The 20,885-nt window shown below is 53.8% G+C and overlaps 6 protein-coding genes across 6 annotated transcripts; 4 read left to right on the top strand and 2 right to left on the bottom strand.

The window, feature by feature from the left end:
- Positions 1-402: 402 nt before the first annotated feature.
- On the bottom strand, positions 403-1,333 carry B0T26DRAFT_676106 (oxidoreductase; the record flags this gene model as incomplete). Its single annotated transcript, XM_060439940.1, has 2 exons — positions 403-465; positions 542-1,333. The coding sequence occupies 2 exons, from the start codon at positions 1,331-1,333 to the stop codon at positions 403-405; spliced, it is 855 nt and encodes a 284-aa protein (XP_060296656.1).
- A 3,515-nt stretch (positions 1,334-4,848) lies between these two features.
- On the top strand, positions 4,849-7,745 carry B0T26DRAFT_646610 (uncharacterized protein; the record flags this gene model as incomplete). Its single annotated transcript, XM_060437826.1, has 3 exons — positions 4,849-5,649; positions 5,881-7,596; positions 7,686-7,745. The coding sequence occupies 3 exons, from the start codon at positions 4,849-4,851 to the stop codon at positions 7,743-7,745; spliced, it is 2,577 nt and encodes an 858-aa protein (XP_060296655.1).
- Positions 7,746-12,201: 4,456 nt separating this feature from the next.
- B0T26DRAFT_645896 (uncharacterized protein) lies at positions 12,202-13,002 on the top strand (the record flags this gene model as incomplete). The annotated part of the gene is made up of 1 exon (XM_060437769.1): positions 12,202-13,002. One exon carries the CDS (start codon positions 12,202-12,204, stop codon positions 13,000-13,002), a length of 801 nt encoding a protein of 266 aa, XP_060296654.1.
- A 1,073-nt stretch (positions 13,003-14,075) lies between these two features.
- On the top strand, positions 14,076-16,244 carry B0T26DRAFT_711017 (uncharacterized protein). The gene is made up of 3 exons (XM_060442017.1): positions 14,076-14,305; positions 14,384-15,354; positions 15,460-16,244. Exons 2-3 carry the CDS (start codon positions 14,412-14,414, stop codon positions 15,939-15,941), a joined length of 1,425 nt encoding a protein of 474 aa, XP_060296653.1. The 5' UTR covers positions 14,076-14,305; positions 14,384-14,411; the 3' UTR covers positions 15,942-16,244.
- Positions 16,245-16,747: 503 nt separating this feature from the next.
- Positions 16,748-18,646, top strand: B0T26DRAFT_645245 (uncharacterized protein; the record flags this gene model as incomplete). The annotated part of the gene is made up of 4 exons (XM_060437699.1): positions 16,748-17,140; positions 17,395-17,440; positions 17,739-17,873; positions 17,949-18,646. The coding sequence occupies 4 exons, from the start codon at positions 16,748-16,750 to the stop codon at positions 18,644-18,646; spliced, it is 1,272 nt and encodes a 423-aa protein (XP_060296652.1).
- Positions 18,647-18,834: 188 nt separating this feature from the next.
- Positions 18,835-20,287, bottom strand: B0T26DRAFT_676102 (D-isomer specific 2-hydroxyacid dehydrogenase; the record flags this gene model as incomplete). The annotated part of the gene is made up of 6 exons (XM_060439939.1): positions 18,835-18,885; positions 18,948-19,318; positions 19,367-19,533; positions 19,618-19,699; positions 19,804-19,856; positions 19,956-20,287. The coding sequence occupies 6 exons, from the start codon at positions 20,285-20,287 to the stop codon at positions 18,835-18,837; spliced, it is 1,056 nt and encodes a 351-aa protein (XP_060296651.1).
- Positions 20,288-20,885: the final 598 nt, after the last annotated feature.

Raw genomic sequence — 20,885 nt, 5'->3', positions numbered from 1 at the left:
CCGCTGAGATGGCCCCCAGACCACGTCAGTGGCTGGCGGTGGATTAGGGGCCGGTAAACAACGCGGGCCTTCGGAGCACGAGTCCCTACCACCACAGACGTGTATAATGAACCCCTAAAGGCAGTGCGTCATCTCGGTGCTGGAATACAGGTTTCTATTATTGTTTTGTACATTGTATTCATGCTATTATCTAACAAGTTGTGTAATTGGGTACGGAGTTTGGCCGTAGATGATGGTTGGAAACTGCCATTAAGGCAGATGTGAAGTGGCCAGGACGAGATCAAACTCAAAATAGATCTAGAAATTTCTGACTTGAGAATATCCCCCAGACGAAATTCTCGTGAACGGAAAAGAGACCCCATCCACCCACACCTCATCCTTGTACGTTCTACAACCACTCAGCTAGGGCTTTCGGACAATGTCAAACTTGTTGTTGGCCACCTCGTTGTTGGCGACTAGCTTGTCCTATGATATTTGTTAGTCGACTGGCCTTGACTGTACCTCGAGAAGATAGGCTAAGCATCCATGAAAAAACACGCACCTTGAGCCAGCCAGGAAGCAAAGTTGTAACGATCCAGACGGCAGTAGCGCCAACTCCTCGGTAAACTCTTCCGTTTGTTCCGTTCAGGACATCGCGCACGACACGCTCGGCAAATACCGCGGGCGGCGTTGCCCACCGATGTTCCTTGGCAGCTCGCTTCGCCAGGTACTTCTCGGTGACGGCCCAGAGAGAACCTTCGGATAGCTCAGGCGGCGCGACGTTTGCCGTGTTGCTCATGTTGGTCTCTACGCCGCCGACGGCGACTGTCAGGACCTTGACGCCGAACGGCGCCATCTCGAGCCGCAGCGTTTCGCCAAACAAGTCGACGGCCGCCTTAGAGGCATTGTAATACGCCAGCCACGGCATGTGCGTGTGCCCGAGTACGGAGCTGATGTTGACGATGGTGCCCTTGGCGGCGACGACCATCATGCCCAGCACCAGAGTGGTCTCGACCAGGCCGAAGAAGTTGACGTCGAACAGGCCTCGCACTTTCTCGATGGACGTGTCGAGAGCGGGGCCGACGTACGACTGGCCCGAGTTGTTGACGAGGATGTCGAGCTTCTCTTCGCCCGTGTGGGATTTTACCGCGGCAGCAGCTGCCTCGATGCCCTGGCGGGACGTCACATCCAGCTCCAGCAGTACTATGTTGGGCAGCTTGCTCAGGTTGTCCATCTTGGACAGGCTTCGGGCCGTTGCAAAGACGCGAAGGCCGCGCTGTTGGAAAGCAAGTGCGAGGGCGTTTCCGATGCCGCCCTCGCTCGCGCCCGTGATGAGTACAGTCTTTGGGGCCATGGTTGAGCGAAAAAAAGGGTGTGAAATTCGGTGACTGGGAAACTTGGAAAGCCGATCTGCCTCACTATCTCCCAAGCACTTGAGTATTCGAGATGTTGGGTTGCCTATGAAGCTTAGATGATGGCGAGTACGCAAACATTGCCATGACCGGCTGCCTTCTATTATATACAATGGAGATGAAGCGGCCTAGCCTCGTTGATACGTTCCCTTGTTATGACACCGTATCTCCTTGCAAACTAAGTTAGCGAGACTCAATTGTGAAGTGTGTCTCGTAATCTACTTTGGGGGGCTCAAGAAGGCATTGGTAAGCTGACCTGGAAAAGAGGCTCTTGAAATGACATTGTAAACCGTCCTGAGACTTGGCTCTCGTTGTGATTCTTCTTGGTGTTGAGCCAATCACACGAACAGAAACTGGACTTGAGAGCAAAAGTGGAGCTTAGCCGTTGATTTGTTGCTTATCAAAGCCCAAGATTGGGTTTGGAAGCTGGGGTAAAGTATCCGGAGCGGACCAATTTTCAGCCCGTACCGCCTAGAATTGTCTCCGTGAATACGCAGTTCTGCGTACATGAGAATCTCGGCAGGTCATAAGGTCCATATTCCTCAAGACAACGAATAAACACAAACTTGAGATGGGCTGTTAACCTTTTTACCAGAGGAAAAAAAAGGGATCATTCCTGTTGTGTTTTGTTTCCCAATGCCTTTTCAGATGGACGCATCTCCCATCCAAGGTTTACAGACTTATCTTTGCGAGCCCGATATGTCCATCTTATCTTTTCCTTCCTTCTTTGCTGCCACCCAAATTGAAGGTTTCTTTTCCGGCCTTTCCCCTTCTATTCGTACCCTGTTTTGGAAGTTGGGAAACACGCCATCGAAAACCAGAGTGGTAGCTTTATTTTCGATTCCGACATCGTCTATCGCCACTTGCGAGCGGCGGCTATACGATATCTCCTGTAGAGACGACAACCTATAGTAAATAGGTACTTCGTATCCATACATATAGTACCTTTGATAGCATCTTAGCACGACTTTGGAGATCTTCTCCGGCCACGGCCTCAGCTGCGCTACTGGGGGCTTGGGTCATTCCCCCATCAATATCTGGTTCGGACACAGCGCCGCGTCGCGTGTGGCCAGCCGTATTAGAAATCTGTCACCAAGCTCATGAGTTGCGATTTTGTAATCTGCTGGGGCTTTGTGTAAGTCCGTGGATCGGACCAGCCGTCTCCAAACTCCAACCCCCCCCATACTCCCCCGAATTTGAAGTTTCCATGTATTTCTTCCCAGAACCACGTGTGGAGCACGTTCGGGATACCCTCACTCAAGATTCAACAGGGCTACCACCTGTTTGCTGCACGGTCATGGCGGTGCCGCACTACACATTGCTGTTTCAAGACGGCCGACAGGCACGGCACCACTGTCGTGGCAACTCTCGGCGGATAAGGAATTACGCCGTCTGCGACTGCCGATTGAAGAGCTACTGTAGCTTTGGGAAAGTAGCGACTTACTGTGTTATGAGGTAGGCTGGGGATGGGATAGGGGTTGAAGCAAGACTCGCCTCCATCTCCGCGAAATTGCCGGGTCCCAGGAGCAGGAGACGATTCCAGAGTGCGCAGCGGCTATGCGGTCGTCAGGTTTGACAGTATTTCATTTTGGTTCCTTTCTGGAATCTATATTTCCCCTTGCCCTCCTCGGACCTAGCGGTTGAGAGCGGGGATAAACCACTAAGGTACGCTATCGCTTCGCGGAAGTCCCTCGGATCAGCCGTTGTGAATGCCAAAAAGGGCCGTTTGGCGGCTGGGGCGAAAATGGATGGAACTCAGGCTGACTGCTTCCAGGTCCGGAGAAACTGGAGATCTACGGATGCAATCGTCTGAGGATGCGCGGGATGTCATGTCACTTCCTTCACTCACTGGCTTAGGTTGTGCATTATGTCGCTCACCTCCCACGACGGACAGCCTTAGCCACTAGGAACTAAAGATTGCGACAGACTGTACGGACATTTCGCCAGACTCGAATCGCCAGTCACGTCACCCAAGCAGGCACCAGACACCAGGACGGCCGCACCCTTGAGTAATGTCAATGGACTTTTGTTGATCCAGGCGACGCAGCCCACGGTGGGAAGGCTCAGGGACCAACCAGGCCTGTGCTGGATAGCGGACGCATTGCAGTTACATGTACGGACGGATAAGGAAGGACCTATGGAACCTAGCTGGACTGCGCCGAAGGTGTAGGTACCTTACCGACCGCGAACCCGAAACTTACCTTACCACTGGGAACCTACCAACCTTAAGTTACCTCCACTTACAGTAGGTAAGGTAAGGTAAGGAAGGTATGGAGGTATCCGTAAGTGTAGGTAGAAATGGACCCCGACGGGAGTGCTACGGACGGCCCGGACTGCATTGGTTGCTAGCTATCTGGCATGCTGGCAGGTGTCAGATCTGTTTGGGTAATGTGAACTTCGCACTTTGTCCGTTCCCCAAATCCCGGAATGTTGCGCCCGGCCTTCGACCCTCAGGTGGGCCCCAGAAGGGTAAAATGTCGGCCGCCAGCTCCCAGCCCCCGCATTCTCCCCGAGATGCCGATCTTGACGAAATAGTGCCAATTCCCCAGTTGAGAGAGCGGGCTGGTGTTGCGCCGGACAGACTACAGAGGGGCCACCTACCTAACTCCGACGAGCACGCTCTATCGGCCGCGGCACCGCAGAAAGGTTGGCCCAGTTGATACCGGGCTCGGGTCTTGTTCGCTGATGCTCACCTATTTCGTACGTCAGCGAGCTTATTGCCTTTAGGTAGTTTACTGATCAAATCGCCATTTACGGGTCGATTCACGGGTCGATTCACCGGTCGCATCTTGCCGTCGCGCCTCATGACCAGGGCAACCTGGAGCTTGAGTCCCGTCGTCGTGAGAAACGGACGCGACCATCCATCGCCCACGTCCACGCCCACGCCCACGCCCACGCCCACGCCCACTCAACACGCCCACGGCGCGCCAGAAGAGTGTTTTGTTGGTGGGCGTGCATGCGTGTGTGCGTGCGTTGCGGGAATCATTCCAAGTTATTCTAGATTATAACTTACTAACCAACCAAACTAGCTTACCGTACGTACCGTAAGGTGACCACAACCTAAAAGACAGGGCAACCTGCTGCTGAGGCTCTCCTGCCCACATTACACCCGTACCGTACCTAGATACCTACCGGCACTCCGGAGCTTTCAGGTTGCCTTCCGCTTTGTTGGGTTGGTAACCCCTGGGAATGGGTGGCGGCATCGTGGGGTACTAATTGGGAACCGCTGCCAGGTCTCTCCGTTTTTTACCCCGAGGTGCAGCGAGTGCAGCTTCTTTTTGGACGAGGGCTCCCAAGTTTCCCTTAGGTTACCTGGCTCCCCCCACCAACAACCGAAAGACACCAGAGACGGGCAGCCCAGCGCCGCTCAAAACCGGCGCCGATCCTAGTACCCGCGGGACCTTAATACGCGGACGGACAGAAGACGCAACAAAACGCGCCGCACGAAGCACAGCCAATGGACCGGGCCGGCGCCGGTTCCGGTGCCGCGCCCGCGCCCGCGCCCGCGCCCGCGCCCGCGCCCGCGCCCGTGGATATGGACCCGGACTCGGCAGATATGGACGTAGACATGGACACGCCCACGTCGTCGGCAAACTCGGCGGGCGCCACAACTTCGGGCCTAATCAAGCTCGCTGAGCCCAGGCGCCGGAACCGCCCAGCTCTCTCGTGCATCCAGTGTCGCACTCGCAAAATCCGCTGCGACCGTAACGAGCCCTGCGCTAGCTGCATCAAGTCCAAGATCGTCAACTGCACTTACGAGGAAGCCCGCCGTCCCAAGCCTCGTCTCTGGAGGCTGTCCCCTGCCCCTGGCTCTGCGCCCCCTGACATGTCTCCCGGCCCACCGCCTGCCACCGAGGACCCCTATCTTCGCCTCAGCCTGACCTCTGGCTTCACCTTTAGAGAGGCGCACCCATCCTCCAGCGGTGCCGGCCTCCAGTACGCCAGTTCTGCTGCCTCGCTGGCCAGTGTCAGTACCAGTGCCAGTGTCAGCACCCCCGCGAGGACCTCGGACCCTGCATCCCTCCCCGGTCCTGTCGCCGCCCAGTTTGACTCGCCGGCCCGGGCCACACCTGCCCTTGCCGACCGCGTACGCCAACTAGAACAGCAGTTGGCTGATGCCCTAGACCGTCACCGCTCCGGCCCTAGTTCCGCTCCTCGGCCCTCCCGCTTATCCCAACCGCCCCTCATCTCTAGCCAAGGGGTTCTGTCCAAAGCCATGTATTTTGGCTCGAGTCACTGGATAAACGGGACCAAACTTGTAGGTCAAATTCTTCTCCCCTTTCCTTTTGTCCTCCTCCCCCCCTTCACTTCCATTTCCTTTCCTTCCATTTTCTTCCCTTCTACCCCCTTTTCTCTCGTAGCCCTCTTTGGTGTTGTTTAGCCGTAATGTAACGGGCTGCTGTCTTTCTTCAGTTGAAAGGCGGAGGATTCTTGACTGCCATGTGCCCTAACCGTCTGTGGTTAGCTGAAGCTGATTCCTTAGATATAGTTCCCGTTGGTCATGGGTGTTGCCGAGAAAATGCAGTCAGACAAGACGTCCGAAGTCTACTCCCTCCTGCAAAATTGTAAGAGTATCGCGCGGTCTATCAAGACGCAACGGGTTCCCGTTCACATCTCCTTTAACGTTGGCAAAGCTACGCCGATTTCTGAAGAGACGTCTCGGCGGCTGGTCGAGGCGTACTTTAGGACAATGGAAGGCGTTTATCGGATCGTCCATGTCCCAAGTTTCTGGAAGGAGTACCAAAAGTACTGGGACAACCCTGAAGCTGCAAGTAAGGCTTTTATCGTTCAACTTCAACTCGCCATGGCAATCGGGACCTGTTTGCAGGACGATGTTGCTGCTCTTCGCCACTACGCCACCCAGTGGATATACGAGGCGCAGATATGGCTCGTCTCGCCATCCGAGAAGTCGCGCATGACCTTTGCTGGCTTGCAGACAATGTGTCTGTTGCATCTCGCCAAGGAGACGTGCGGAGTTGGAAGTGACCTTGTCTGGATCTCAGCCGGGTCTTTACTGCGGACGGCCATGCACATGGGCCTGCACCGCGATCCCGACGTCTTATCCAACCTGTCTACGCTTCACGCCGAGCTAAGACGACGACTCTGGGCCACGATTTTGGAGATCGTCTTACAATCCAGCTTAGACTCTGGTGGACCGCCTCTAATATCTCTCTCCGACTTCGACACGCACCAGCCGGCAAATTACGACGACGACCAACTCGCCGAGAATGGCAACTTGTCAACGACACCCCGGCCCCTCAGCACATTTACTCAGACAACTGTTCAGATTGCTCTGCTCCGGTCTTTCCCGACACGCTTAGCCATTGCCCAGTACGCTAACCACTTCAACTCCCCTGTTACATACGAGGAGACGTTGAAGTGGAATACCGAGCTCACGACTGCGTGCCGAGCACTGTCGGCCGCCCTTCAACCAGCGTATGATCCCGCTGGAGTCCTTCCAAATCGTCTCTCCCTCTTCCAACTGCGTATAGCAGAGCAAATGGTCCATCGGTTTTTCTTGACTCTGAATCACCCATGGCTATGCTTGGCGCAGAGCAACCCGGCTTACTATTTTGCTCGGAAAATGTGCGTTGAGACCTCGCTGAAATTTTACCGAGCCTTTGCAACCGGGTCACCCGCGGGTGATTCTGGTACGGCCAGCCAAACAGACGATTTCACACGACTGACGACGTGCGGCAACGGGGCGTTCCGATCGGTTCCCATATTGGCGGTTCTTACGATTTGCCTCGAGTTGTTGTGGCAAGCTCAGGAAGACCGGTCCTTCCGGCAAAGCTTGAATATGGAAAGCCAGCTTGATCGGCTGGGGCCCGCCAACGAGGCCGATGTGGGCGCGTCCGGCGGCATTGGCAGCGGCGCGGCGCCGCGTCAAGATCTGTTCGAGGCTGTCAAGTATTCCATTGGCTGGACTGAGCGCCGCATTAAAAGTGGCGAAACAAGCGTTAAGGGGTATATCATGTGCTCCGCGCTTTTAACTCAGGCCCAGGCCGTCCAGCGGGGCGCATCAGATGCAGAGGTGGAGAAAATAGTTCTGAGCTGTGTGGCTGATGACCTGAGGTATTGCTACAATCTCCTCAAGGAGACTACGGGAATCTCTACGCTGACCGCGAGCATGGGCGAGGGGTTCAACACTGGGCTTGATGACTTGAGCTTGGAGCCGTGGGCCGAGTGGGATTCGGAGGCTCTTGTAAGTCAAGAAAGACGTGAAGCGCTGTTTTTCTCACGTTCAACCCCCCCCCCCCCCCCCCCGGTTTATCTTCGACTGACCCTTTCTAGATGGAGTGCTATGGTTTTAAATCCATCTTTAATTTCGACGATGTAGACTTCTTTGGCTAAGCCCGAGGGGTTCTTAATCTGTCCCCTAATGAGGTCATCTAGGCTGCTTAAGAGTTGCCGGCGTACTGAAAGTTAAAGCGCTTGACAAGCCAGCTGGGGGATGTCTGCCTTCCGGAGCGTTTTTTTTTAGCGGGCTAGTGTGTCACCTGCCCTTGAACCTCGGCTTTGGTAAGCTTCCGATTTTCAGCCTCCTGATATCCTCCGCTGACAAGTGACGAGAAATGAAGGCCGTGTCATTCTTCAAACTCAACTTGGCTTAGAATGCGATTTATTGTATTCCGACAGGCATCTGTCATTTAAGTTTGTCGCCTACGTCCTGTGACCATAACCGCCGGCAACGTTCCAAAGCATGCAAAGCTTTGCATTGATGCCGCTACAAGTGCATAACACCAGGTTTCCTCTTTCATTGTCCCCACACGGTTGTTGCTTTTTGTCTGGAATGCAAAAAAAAAAAAACTACTTGGGAGTCCTTTTACCTACCTAGGGCCTAGCGGCCGATTCTCTCTCATGAATTTCGCAAAGGCTTTGGGCCTTGCGGTCCTGGCAGCCATCGCCTCGGCCTCGGCCACGGTCAGCGGCGAATCTTTGACACATCCGATCACATCCGCGCCAGTCCTTGTCCATGCCACGTTTGGGACACTGAGTCCAATAAGGACCGTCGTAACCGTGAATTCGAATCGCATCGACGTGCTGGCGGGTAGCGAGCAAGATGTTCCCAAAGTTATCGAGAAACTCCGACAGCTGTGCGCCGGGCCTCATGCGTCCATGTATCCCGAGATATGCGAGCATCTCGATGCGGTCGGCTCAGGCGTGGACCCCATCATTTGGTGGCCACCAGATCACGAAACGCAGGAAACGCCGATCACAATGAGTCGCAATCCAGAGGATTTGGTCCGTTCAGAAGCATCGCCCTTGAAGACGCCAGGCCCAGTAGCCACTAGGTCGTCTGGTTCAGCTGAAGATACCATTCGCCACGTCTCCGCTACGGTTCAGCATATTCCAACTGCGACTTTTGAGTCCAGTTTGGCGACACGCCAAGGTGGCTCTGACTCCAAGTCTCAGTGTACAGAGACTGCAAACAGGGAGAGGTTTCCCACGGCCGCTAACCAATACCCAACTACACTCGAAACCAAGGTCAAGGAACTGAAGGCGGGAATTACCGACTTAGCGCAAAGCTCGCAGAAACAAGATGAGACGCCTTTGGACTGCCCATGGAAAAAAGGCGGCGGCCAAAATGGAGACGAACCCGAGCAAGGTTGCACCGTCATTACGATATATCACCATGCACCAGCTCATACCATTCTTGGGCCTGCCGTTGGTTTATCCCTTGGTTCGACATCTGGTCCGACTCAAAGCCCAGTACCAAGCATTATTCTGCCTGCCGGGCCTGATTTGAATCAACATCCTTCGCCTACCCAACACAGCGGCTGCACCGAGACAATAAGGACGCTCGTGAGGATGAGCAACCTCTACACATCTACCGTGTTTCCGGGAACTGTAACCGCAACCATGCTGGTTCAGTGCACCTGCCCAAACTTGAAGATTGAACGCATCGGCGCACCCGGCATAGTCATCAGGCCTCGGGTGACCATCACCGAATCTGAGCCGAAAACCACGACAGAACTGCAGTGCAGTCCCACGCAATTTTGAACTGGATACAAAAAAGCATGGGCGCACTTGTGGAATACTACCTAGGTGCTTAGCGTCCGCCGAGCTGGACTACAGCTTGGGGCTTGTTATGACACTTGTTCCAGCGGCTATCGATATACGAAGGCTGTTCGTTGGGAGGTTGTTGAGTGGTTGTTGTCGTCGTTAATAACCGAGGTTATGTGTACGTACATTGAGATACCACTTACCAATGGGTGGCCCGCAATTATTTTCTTTCTGGTTTTGTGACCATGATCCAGCTTCTTGATTGTGATGATGTTCAAATCCCTCTGCCCTTCTGGGTGGTTCCGTCCATGTTTCTTGCGTTGGATACTGCACGTAGGCAGGGGGCAGGTGGGACCTGCAGAGTTGTTTATCAGGTAGGTAGGTATTCTGCATTGAAGGTAGGCTACGAATAAAAGCCAGAGTCGCATCATTGGCTAGTGTCTGGACAATGGAAAATCCTGGCTTCCATCCTAGCCCAGGTTGAGTCGCGATTTGGTAAATTCGGGCTCTCCAGTGTTATTTTGGGCGAAAGCGTCCCGTCCGTCCTGGAAGCAAAGGTCCGCTGACTAGAGCGGAAGGTGCCTTCCCACTGACCTGACGGGAGCATTCTCGGTCGTTTGGTGCCGTAGGCCAGGGCCTAACCTATTCTTCTCGAGGCTAGCCAGGCCGGAGGGATGCCATGGCTCGGCCTTTGACTGCGGAGTTGCTCGGGAGGGACATGGAGACTCGCCAAACGAAATCCCGGGTGCACATCGCCTAGAAATATATATCACTGGGCACGGGCATTGGATGTGTGGTTAAGAAATCTTGGGAAAGCAGATTGGGTTTCCTAGATGAAACGAAGGTACGGATTACGTACTTACATACATACAGTACCTAATCCTGCTTTAATTTTTAAGGCAGAGCGATCCATGGCACGCCGCGATGAATCCATAGAGTATGCCCGTATTACGGATGCAGTTCTCCCTGCTCGATCCACCACTGTTTTCCCCCCGTCACCTTTCCAGGCTTGATGGGGCGAGCTTGGGTATCTTCAGGGGTTACCATTACTTCATCCAGTAGCAGACACTCCTGGGCTTGAATGGGACGGGGCATCCATCCACGGGCGGCCCACCCCTGTATTTCGACCATCTCACCCGTTGCACTGGAGCCTTGGCCACCCGAACCTGCTATTTTTAGGTGCCACAGGCCCCGCACTTTGCGGGCGGTCTTGGCAGAACCTTTCCCCAAGACTTCCATGCACCACTCTCCATCTATCGGAGGCTTCTCCCATCGCCCCAGCTTCCATTTCTTCAAAACACTTCATCCATTTTCCCACTCAAATTGGTGAATACTACGCACCCTGGAAGCGTGGCCGGCTGATGTCTGCTATCGCCGTTTGGCCTTGCCTCGCTCGAGAATCGAGATGCTGGTGACCTTCATCGTCATGAAGCTCTTTCGCCTCTCTTCGCTCTCGGAGCAATCCGCGATTGAGGTGCCTCCAAGACAAATGACGCGCATTCTTTAATCGCAGACACACGTGCCAAAGGAACATGTTCGCACCGTCGCTTCTCCCAGTCTCCTGTCTACTTGGGCCATATCAAGGTTATCTGAAGGCGTGGGTAGGTGTACGTAGGTAGTTAATATCTCCTTATTAACTGAGACAGAATTGGGCCATTTCGATATTGGTGTTTCGCGCCACCAATTTATCCGTCCAATCGCCAGGGCAAGCTGCCCTCTCCCTCTCGCTTGTTCTGTCAAAGCTTTCCCATTATCGCGGCCTCGCTTCGATATTACTTGTCTTGCCCAGTACTGCTTCTATTCACGTGTTGAATGTGAGCCATGGATACTGGCGGGAACCCGTCATCGGCAGGTTCCAGAGGCAGTCCCTCCCCTCCACTCTACCCGCCTGCGTCCCTAGACACTAGGGAACGGCTTGGCTGGCCATTGTTTCTTGCGGCGAAAATGCCCCCTGTCGAATCCAAAATACTGATAGTAGTGCAATATATGGCTGGCCTCGGTCCCGAATCTTTACCCTAGTTGCGGTTCCAAAACCGACTGCGTCGCTGCATCCTCCCAAGGCCGGACTCTAAACAAACTTTCCAACGAAAAGAAGAGGAAAGCGCATCAGCAGGCGTCGAGAGGCTTTGTCTCATTCAACCCGTAGGGCGACCCCGGTGCTTTCGCCGTTCTCGCTCCTCGGCCCACCATCCGGGTTCTCAGCATGCCCCTGGCCGCACCAAGCACGCCACGGTGTACCGCATCAGTGCAGCGCCAGAGCATTCCACGCCACTGAGAGATGCGCCTCAAAGGCGACTGTAACACCCCGAGGGACGCTTGTGTTGCAATGGTCCAACCGCCTACGTCTGTCGTTTCTTTCCTAGTCTGCTGACTCGGGAACCTCTGTCCGAGTCTCATTCGGCGAAGTGCGCCGCCCTTTTATAAAGACCCGGGCTGCACCGAAGACAACGTCTATGGGCTGGACACGAGACGGCTCACCTGCATATTCGATAACGGGCAGAGTCGGCATCCTCTGCTACGCAGAATCTGCAGCTGTCGGCCAACTATGGAGTTTTCAAGGCTCCTTCTTCTATCGGCAATCATAGCCCGCGTCTCGTCGACTCCCGTTGCTGCGCGTGGAGTGCAACAAGATGAGGCGCCGCCGTTCCCTTCAGATATTCCAGTTCTCTGGGTCACAGAGGAAATACCAACGTCCACAGTTTTTAGCTCTGGAGGGGCAGTGAAACCGGCATCAACAAGACTGGCACCATCGCCGCCAAAGCACACCCAGGTGTTGATGACGGCGAGCGTGACCGAAATCGTAATGTCCACCTCACTTTCCCCACCAATTCTAGCGACCTCTTTGCTTCCAGAGGCATCTCGCGATCACCAGTCATCCCAAACATTATTATCCCTTCCCGGCCGCAACAGTGTTATATTGCCTGGCCTTACTCTCACGCCGACGCCTAATTACGGTCTCGCATTCCCTCAGGCCAAAGGATGTACGACGACATTGACAGAAAACATTGTGAGCCCATGTTCTTGGGACGAGACTCAAACAGTCTACCCTTCTACGACAACACTTTACAAGCGGGTTGACTGTCACGGATGTGATAATATTTACGTCAAAAAAGACATTTATTTCTGCCCGAACCAAAGGATAAACCACTCGGAGCGGGTGGCTGCGCCGAGCACGTACTGGAGCACGCTATGCGGCCTGTCGACGGCCGCAGATGAGCTAGTTGAGAGGGGCTCGCCTATGTCCGTGACAGCTGGCGGTCCTCAAGTTTCTGGGATGTCAAACCCTGGCCCTTCTCCCATCATCACAACGCTCCCAACATCTACAACAGCACCCGATCTCAATCCGAGGGAGGCGGATCGCCGGAGCCCGCAGGTTGACCAGGCAGTCGCGGCATGCCCGACGACATACGTGGTGCAGCCGCAGCAGTCGGCAGGGAAGACTCTGACGAGATATTCAAGATACACGACAACTACATTGTTCTTGAACTGCGGTGGCTGTCCCCTGGTTATCAGCACAGCACTTGCTGGTTACGGGCCCCCAGGCATTTTTACGAAGACGACTACACTTCCCGTTGGCACACAGACTGCCTATGCGTGCCTGTGAGAGGAAAGGGATGAGATAAAGTCGGGGGATCGGAAAGAGCTTGGTTTGTTTGTGAAGATAAAACACGATACGGCTAGAATGCGGGATACCCAGGGCCTGGTTACGTAGCAAGGGGAGCGTTTTTGGCATTTCAAGGGGTTCAGGCATTTGCTTTGTCGCTGAGGATATAGAACACGTGTTCCGGAAAAGATCATACCTTCTGCCATTCCATGATGAAGAGCAAGCCACGGTATCTGGGATACCCATCTTTCGGAAGCTTAGTAGGTGACTTCCAGATGTTTACAGAAGCCTGCAAGGGTCTTTGTATAATGAGGTTCGGGGTAATTAGTATAAATAACCTTGAAGGTACATATGTAATCAAGTTGCCAAAACCCCAATCGGTCATAAAAGTCACTGGCTAGCAACCTGGGACTTCCCCCACCCAGATGATCCAACGTGGCGGGAATGGAGTTTGCGAGGCTCTGGTTATTAGCCAGGAGAAAAGCAGGTGGTCCAAGCGTTGATTCTGCGCGGGGTGCCTCACGAGATATTCTTCCCCACCTTTTGGAAGGCTGCATTGAGAAGCCAGTATCAATACGAAAACAGCATCTTCAACCCATCCAGAACCGTCATTCTATGTAGTTCTAGTATTATTTACCGAATCCACGTCACGAACATCTTGTGTCTGTATTGATGCTGTTAAACTGCGTGCGTGACAGGCCTGTAAGAGGGCACCTGTGCAGGGTGCTACAGTGGGCTCGGTACTGTAGCTGGCGGAGCGGTAGCGGCAGCGAAGGCGGGAGCCAAGTGCAGGCCTGGTAGATCGGTAAGTGCAGGTAGTTCGACTAAGTACAGGGTAGGCCGACCATTACAACAGTGCTTTGTGTAGGGCACTGAGGGAAGCAGGCTTGAGGGAAGCAGGCTGGCTGCTACCGGTCTGTAGAACTCATATCTAAGGGAAAGGACAAGCTTTAATATAGACCTAGGGCAGGCCCTCTAGAAGGTTCTAGAGGTCTATAGACTACGTAAGTGGCCCTTACGTATGCCGAGGCTCGTAGGGGGTGCTGTAGGGCTTGGTTAACAATAGTGTCCACAACACCAACCACACCACTGTAGTGTCCAACACCTTAGGACCCTACAACCCCTGTAACTAGCCATACTTTAACAGATGCAATTCTTTTCCAATACCCGGGCACCCGGAAAGTAAGGCAGCAGGGGCACACAAGGGGGAGCAGGGAATCCCAGGAGCCTTCCCGTTGAGCTCAACCCAGCCCCAGCAGGAGCATCCCAGGTTAGGGAAAGCGCGAGGACTGTTCTCCACACGGTGAGTTTTGGCCTACTAAGCGATTTTTGCCAGCATGCGGCGCAAATACTGCGTTCATAAAATTGACATTTGTTGAAGCGCCTTAATCACCGACAGGGTTGCCAGAATGGAGAGACCTGGTGCTGGTTGGAATGCCTGCCCACTGCCACCATCGACGAGAGCCCGACCGAAGAAGGGGGCACGCAAAGACTTGACACCCGGCTATACTTCTTCGGGGTCTGAGGCGCAAGATGATGACGGCTTTGAACCCACCACAGGCCGCGTCTTCAATCAGGCCTCAACAAGAGACCGCGCTTCCATACCAGAACGCCCTACTCTCAGTCTCGGTCACTATACCGTCCACTTCCCTGCTGAGAGCGCACTCGGTAGCCGCTCCAAGTCTGAGTATCCTACCAAGCCGAGAGTTTCTGAGAGCCGGAGTGGCGAAGACAATTTCAGTCGAGATCTTATTCTTCCACACTTCATCCGCATATCCATCAACGCAATCTGTTCAGATCTAAGAGAGATCGAGAATACCCTGGGTGACTCTCATCAGCTGCACCAGTCTCATAACCCCGTCGCCACTATTATGAAGCAGCTCATGGCACTGGCAAAGGCTTGCGAGTTCATGAATCTAGAAGTAAAGAGGCTCACTCAGGAACGCGACGCCGCCGAAGTCCCAAACCCGGTCCCGGAGGAACCCACCGAGGCGCTCACAGAGCAAAGACACTCATCCCAAACTCTTATCGCTCCGCCTCAATCACCAGCGCTTACACCATATATAAAAGAGAAAGCAGTGGATGAGATCTGGGGCGATGGCGTCCAGTTAGCAGATCCGACTGAGAGGCTCGATAAGCTCTGCTCTGGGCTGGCCAGCTTTTTGGGAAAGCTATTTCGCATCAATGGGCAGACTAATAACAAAGCCATTGTTGAGTTTGTTGCACAATTCAGGTTACGCAGATCTGCAACCCCTCGTACCGACGCAACTCAACTGCCGGGATTTTGGAAGGCCCGGGAATCGTGGAGTCCTGCACGCATCACACCAATGACGCTGGAGCCAAGTCTCGAAGGTAAATTCGCGCAGCTTTGCCTATTGTTACCGTTCCTACAAGATGAGGACTAGGTTAGGCCGTTTCAAGCAATAGCTGAGCTTGTTACTTCGTTGATGTCCGCAGATTATTCTTCGCCGCCGCAGGCGGCAATAGCCTTGGTCGAGACGATGACGAGTCTCCGCCCAACAATCAGCAGGGGCGTCTTGAGCGCAAGAAGAGTACTGCTCGCGACCATGGTCTGCGAACTTTGCCGCTATATTGAGAGTGCGATGCCTGATGCCCCAAGAGAGAATTGGAACATCGGTAGCATTCTCGGACCGGAGGCGCAGCTCGCCGTCCAAGAGCTCCCAGTTGGAAAGCTGGCGGCTGCTCTTGGCGACTCGGATCGATCAAGCACGCAACAAATTAAAGATCAGCTCGCCTCGGGTTGCGGGGACCATTTCTGCGCCCTTTCATTTGCGGACGAGGACGGCAAGACACGCGAGATTGGACTTCTTCATTGTGACGAAAGTTCAAACTTTCTCATAATCGATTTTGCTGGTAGGTTCTTCCGCCTCGTGGACTGCCAGCTGGCGTCGATGATGCCGAACCTCACCGAACCATAAAAGCTGGATCTCATAATTGAAAGATCTGATGAGAATCTGCTGAAAATGGCGGCCGTGCCGAGGGGCGTGGCGGCGTTCTGGCTCAAATACGCCATGACGGACGTTTGAGCCTCCGCCTGACTGAGGAGATCTAACGCGGGTATGATACATCTTGGGGTGATGATGGGGGGGTTTTTTGAGTCACTGGGCAAACTCGACCTACGAGCAGTTTTGATTCTGCAGGCCAACAGGGCCTGTCTTTTTGTACAGTTAGGACGCAGCAGCTTCCAGTCAACAGGTAGCAGGAATCAGTTGATTATTCAATTATTCACGGGTACCTTAGCACTTACCTTACTCGTGTATATTGGATATTGAGGATGCTAGCCTTTGGGATTTGGGGGTGTTTTAATCCTACACTTCCTTCCTGGCCAGGCTCGTCTAAACTACCTAGGTGGGTAGGCATGATTAGTAGCAGTAGAATCCTTATCCTTGGCCCATCCCGGCCTCGTGTTGTAAGGAAAGAAAAGACGGAGAGCTATCAGGCCACTGAAGGAAGGAGAGACGTCCACCTGCCTACCTTTACCGGTAACTACATTCCTTACCCTAGCGAAATTTCAGGATTACTTCCTCCTGGCGAGTAGCAGGGAAGGTGCAGGCTCGCTGTTTCCTTTATCAATTTCCTGCCTGCAGCCTTCAACTTGTATCGTACCTCACCTCCTCAATTCGCGCTAAAATCGGCGGCATGCTCTTCTTTCCTTTCCAATAATACAAAACCCGCACACTACCACTCGGGATCAATCACTGCTAGAAGGCCGAAATTGCCTAGAATGGACGTCAAACGAGCTACCAACGATGTCGGCGACAAGAGCGGCGATGGTGCTGAATATGATGCCTCTGCCGATGATTTCGTGCCATCGCCGCGCGAAGCGTTTCATACCCAGCCAGATCTTTGCAAGGAGCTGCTGCGCAAAGTCAAGTCGTCGGTCCCGCTAGCAATCCGTTCCTCTACGATCAGCATGGGTTCGGGCCTCTTTGTGGACAAGGACGTCGAGGACGGCTGCGAGATATACCGCTCTGTCCCTCTGATCAGCTGCATCAACGGCAGTGAAGAGGAGTTTTGCCACTCCTGTCTCAACAGCCCCAAGATGGAGAAGGGAGCTGCTGAGACTGGACCTCTCAAGCGCTGCCAGGGTTGCAAAGTTGCCATGTTCTGCTCAAAGGTGAGCCTGTGAGACAGATCCAGGACAACAAGGAGATTTTTTTTTTTTTTTTAAAAAAAAACAATAAAATTCTTTGAAGAATGATTATCTAATGTTTGTCGACACAGAAATGCCAAACCGATGCCTGGCGCAACTTCCACAAAGACGAGTGCAAAGTTCTGCACGATACGCCGACGATGAATCCCCGCCGTCTGGCGCTCCACCGTCTACTGTTCTGGCAGAAACGTAAATTTATCACCACGGTACAGGGCAAGGCCATCGAGGCTCTCGAAACTCACTTCAATGAGTACTCTAAGCTCGGTGACCGACTTACCCAAATCACAGACGTTGCAGTGGCGGTCCGCGAGGCCACCGGCGGCACCGGCGGCAGCAAGGTGAACATGGGGCTAGCCTGGAGACTGGTGCCTGCGGTACGAACATGACCAAATCGCCCAATGATAACATGGTCCATGAACTAACATGATTCCGGGATAGATGAGCGTCAACTGTGTGAGCATCCGACCCCCGAACAAGAATGAAGCCGTCGGCGCCGCTCTTGATCTGGTTACCACGGCAATCAACCACTCCTGTGACCCAAATGTATTTATCTTCTTTGAAGGTTCCGAAATTCGGGTCTGCTCGCTGAGGAAGATCAACGCTGGTGAGGAAATCACTGCATGCTACGTCGACCCGACGATTGATGTCTCGAGGCGCCGGGCTCTCTTGAAGCACGAACATTTCTTTGACTGCTTTTGTGAGTGATAATTCCACCCTTCTCACAACTTTCTCACACTGTAACTACGTTGATAGCTAACTTGTCCACGGAAAGGCACCCGTTGCGAGGACGAGAATAAGGAGCATAAAGCCGTCCTTAAGGGCAATGGAACTCTGAAGACGCTCCACCAAGCCCAGACTGACATGCTGAATCTCATGTCAAGCGCCACCAAAGCGTCCAAATACCCCGGGCTCTTCCCGGAATTTGAGAATGTAGAAAATGTAGAGACGCAGCTGCGCACTATCGCGCGTCGACCCTTTCCCGTCTCTCACTGGCCTGACCATATCGAGCCCCTGCCCTTGGCGCGACTGGGAATTGCCGGGCTGTATCTCGGACAGGGAAAGCCAGTTCCTGCCTTGACAATTGGCCTCCGGGGCAAGCTCATGAGTCGCCGTCGGTGCGGGCCTGACTGGGTCAACGAGATGGACGAGATCTTTGGTCTCCTGGTTGCGGTCGCAGCTCTCCCGGCAAACCACCGAGTATGGGAGGACAAGTCGTTCCCGCCAGCCGGAGATATCCGAAACCTCGCCTATGGTTATCTATACGCAGCATCCAAGGAGGCTACTAAGGCTTTCGGCAAAGACTGCAAATACACGCGGGTCATGTGCGATTTGGTCGCAGGTCTTGCCGCAGAAATGCCCGATCCTAAGCCTAGTACCAAGGAATTGGAGGAGGCGAGCAAGGCAGCGCAAGCCAGACTGATGAACTGGGCTGGGATTCCTAGTGTTTACGGTGTCGACCTTTCTCACTAGGGTGTTTCCCGCAAGTGGGCACGAGCTGAGTGGACAGGGAATCACTTTTCAGTTGGTGAAAAGTGAAGCAGAGAGCGAAAGATAGAGTGGGATTCTCACAATTTTATGAGTCTGGACTTGGGTCTAGATCTCCGATTTTAAGCGCATGCCTATAGGGAATATCTTAGGCACCTATCTCATCTAGACTGCTACATAGTATGAACCAGAAATGACAAGAACGACTGCTTCTTGACCGTAAACTAAATCAATGCAGTAACAGGCATGACTATTCCTTGGTCTAGTACCCTTCCTTTCTGTTCACCTTGTTTGTCAGCTCCTGGCCCTCGCTAAAGCGCCTAAGGTTGTGTTCCAGGATGCTTAGGACGCGCGTGTTATAGGACGTAGAGCCACCCGAGACGTGAGGGGTGATGATGACGTTCTTTGTGCTCCACAGCACGTGTCCATCCGGCAGGGGCTCCGGATCCGTCACGTCCAGGGCGGCGCCGCGGATGAGCCCCTGGTTGAGGGCGTCGATGATATCGTCGGTGCTGACAACGGGGCCGCGGGCAATGTTGGACACGTACGTCTTGCCCTTGCCCTGAGCGGCTAGGATGCGGAACTCGGCCGCGGCGATCAGGTGGCGCGTGTTGTCCGTTAGCGGCGTCGCGATAACTAGCAGGTCTAGCCCCGAACCTAGGAACGCGTGCAGGTCCTCGGTCGACGACCCCGAGAACCACTTACTCGGGAACACGCCGTCTGGATCTCCTAGCCCGTCCGGCGCCCACGACAAGTCCCGCCGCGACTCGGGCGTCGGCCGCGCGTGTAGCGTGTACGCGTGCACCTTCATCCCCAGCGCCGTCGCCACCCGTGCCGTCTGCCGCCCGATGCTGCCGTACCCTAGTATTCCGCTGCACATATGTCAGTCGCGCAGAGGTGAGTAGAGTTGAGTTGGGGAGGAGGGGGTAAGGTTTTTCGAAGCTTAGAGAACTTACACGGTCTTACTGACGGCATCCTCGAGCAATGTGTTGTCCCTCTCCCATCTCGCCTGCTTCTGCTTTTCCAAGTACTGGGGGACTGCGCAATTATCAGTTGGCCGAGTCCATTACATTCACAAGCACTTCCCCCGCCTTTTGTGTCTTTCACTGTTCCTTCATGCTTAATTATGAAGAGAGACTCACTCTGGTGTTCAAAGGCTAGGTACGTTGCCAGAATCCACTCTGATATCTGGGGTCTTTTATGATTGATCGAGAAACAGTTAGCAAACGCGGATTTCCGCCAGGGAGTTGTAACAAGGTAGGTGTTGGTTGGGGACGTGAATGAAACGACCCACCCGTGAACTCCGTTGGCGGTGCAGAATGCGACGTCGGTGTCGGTGAAGAGGGGGTTCTTGAGGATGTGATTGGCGCCGGCGCTCATGAGCTGGACGTACTCGAGCTTGGGGGCCTGCGCGGGCGTAGGCAGCGTGTTGAAGGTCAGCAGGATGGTCACATCCTCGAACACGTCGTCGCCGAGCACCGCCGGCTCCAGCGCCCACGCGATCTTGTGGAAGACGACCTCGAGGTCCGGGAACTCGGCCTTGAGCGTGTCGAGAAACCCCGGCACCACCTCCCACGGCGTCGCGATGAGCAGCTTGTGGCCTTTGAGAGTCTTGTTGGCGCCCATGTTAGCCCGTCAAAATAGTGATTATGAGATAAGTACTTGAGCCGTGCTAGAAAAACCTGGAGTGGTTTTCCTTGGCTTTAATCAAGTATCAGGGAGTCGGCAACGGGACAGGGAGCGAGGGTTGCAGTGTGGGCGGTGTTGGCTCGTTGGAGGTTCCCACTTTGCAGGGGCCTCAATTTGGACATGAAAAGCGGGGGGGCCGCGCGCGTTGCTGGCGCTATATCGCGTCATTTATTATGCCAGCTGCTTAGCTTTCGACGTGATAGATAGCGTCGAGACTAACCTATTCTGCTTTTGAAGCTATGTAATGGGAAGTGTCATAGCGTGGAGGTCCTTTTGATATCTGTGCATTTAGGACTATAGTGCAGAAGTCATTAGCCTTCTATTGGAACGGATTCAAGGATAAAATCCCCCCTTTGGCTGTAGGTTGCTATTGCATAAACAAAGAACTTTCAGGTGCCAAATGAGGTGACTTAAACCACAAACTAATTACGTAGGACTTTTATCATATAGCAAATAGACATGCAACTCATTAATGTCATCGAGAGGTTGAATATACGGTTATTCACATCAGCTAGAACAAGCTAATTACCAATAT

Source organism: Lasiosphaeria miniovina (genome assembly GCF_030549165.1).
Source record: "Lasiosphaeria miniovina strain SMH2392-1A chromosome Unknown B0T26scaffold_4, whole genome shotgun sequence".
Classification (NCBI taxonomy): Eukaryota; Fungi; Ascomycota; class Sordariomycetes; order Sordariales; family Lasiosphaeriaceae; genus Lasiosphaeria; species Lasiosphaeria miniovina.
This window is presented reverse-complemented; position numbering and strand designations above follow the sequence as displayed.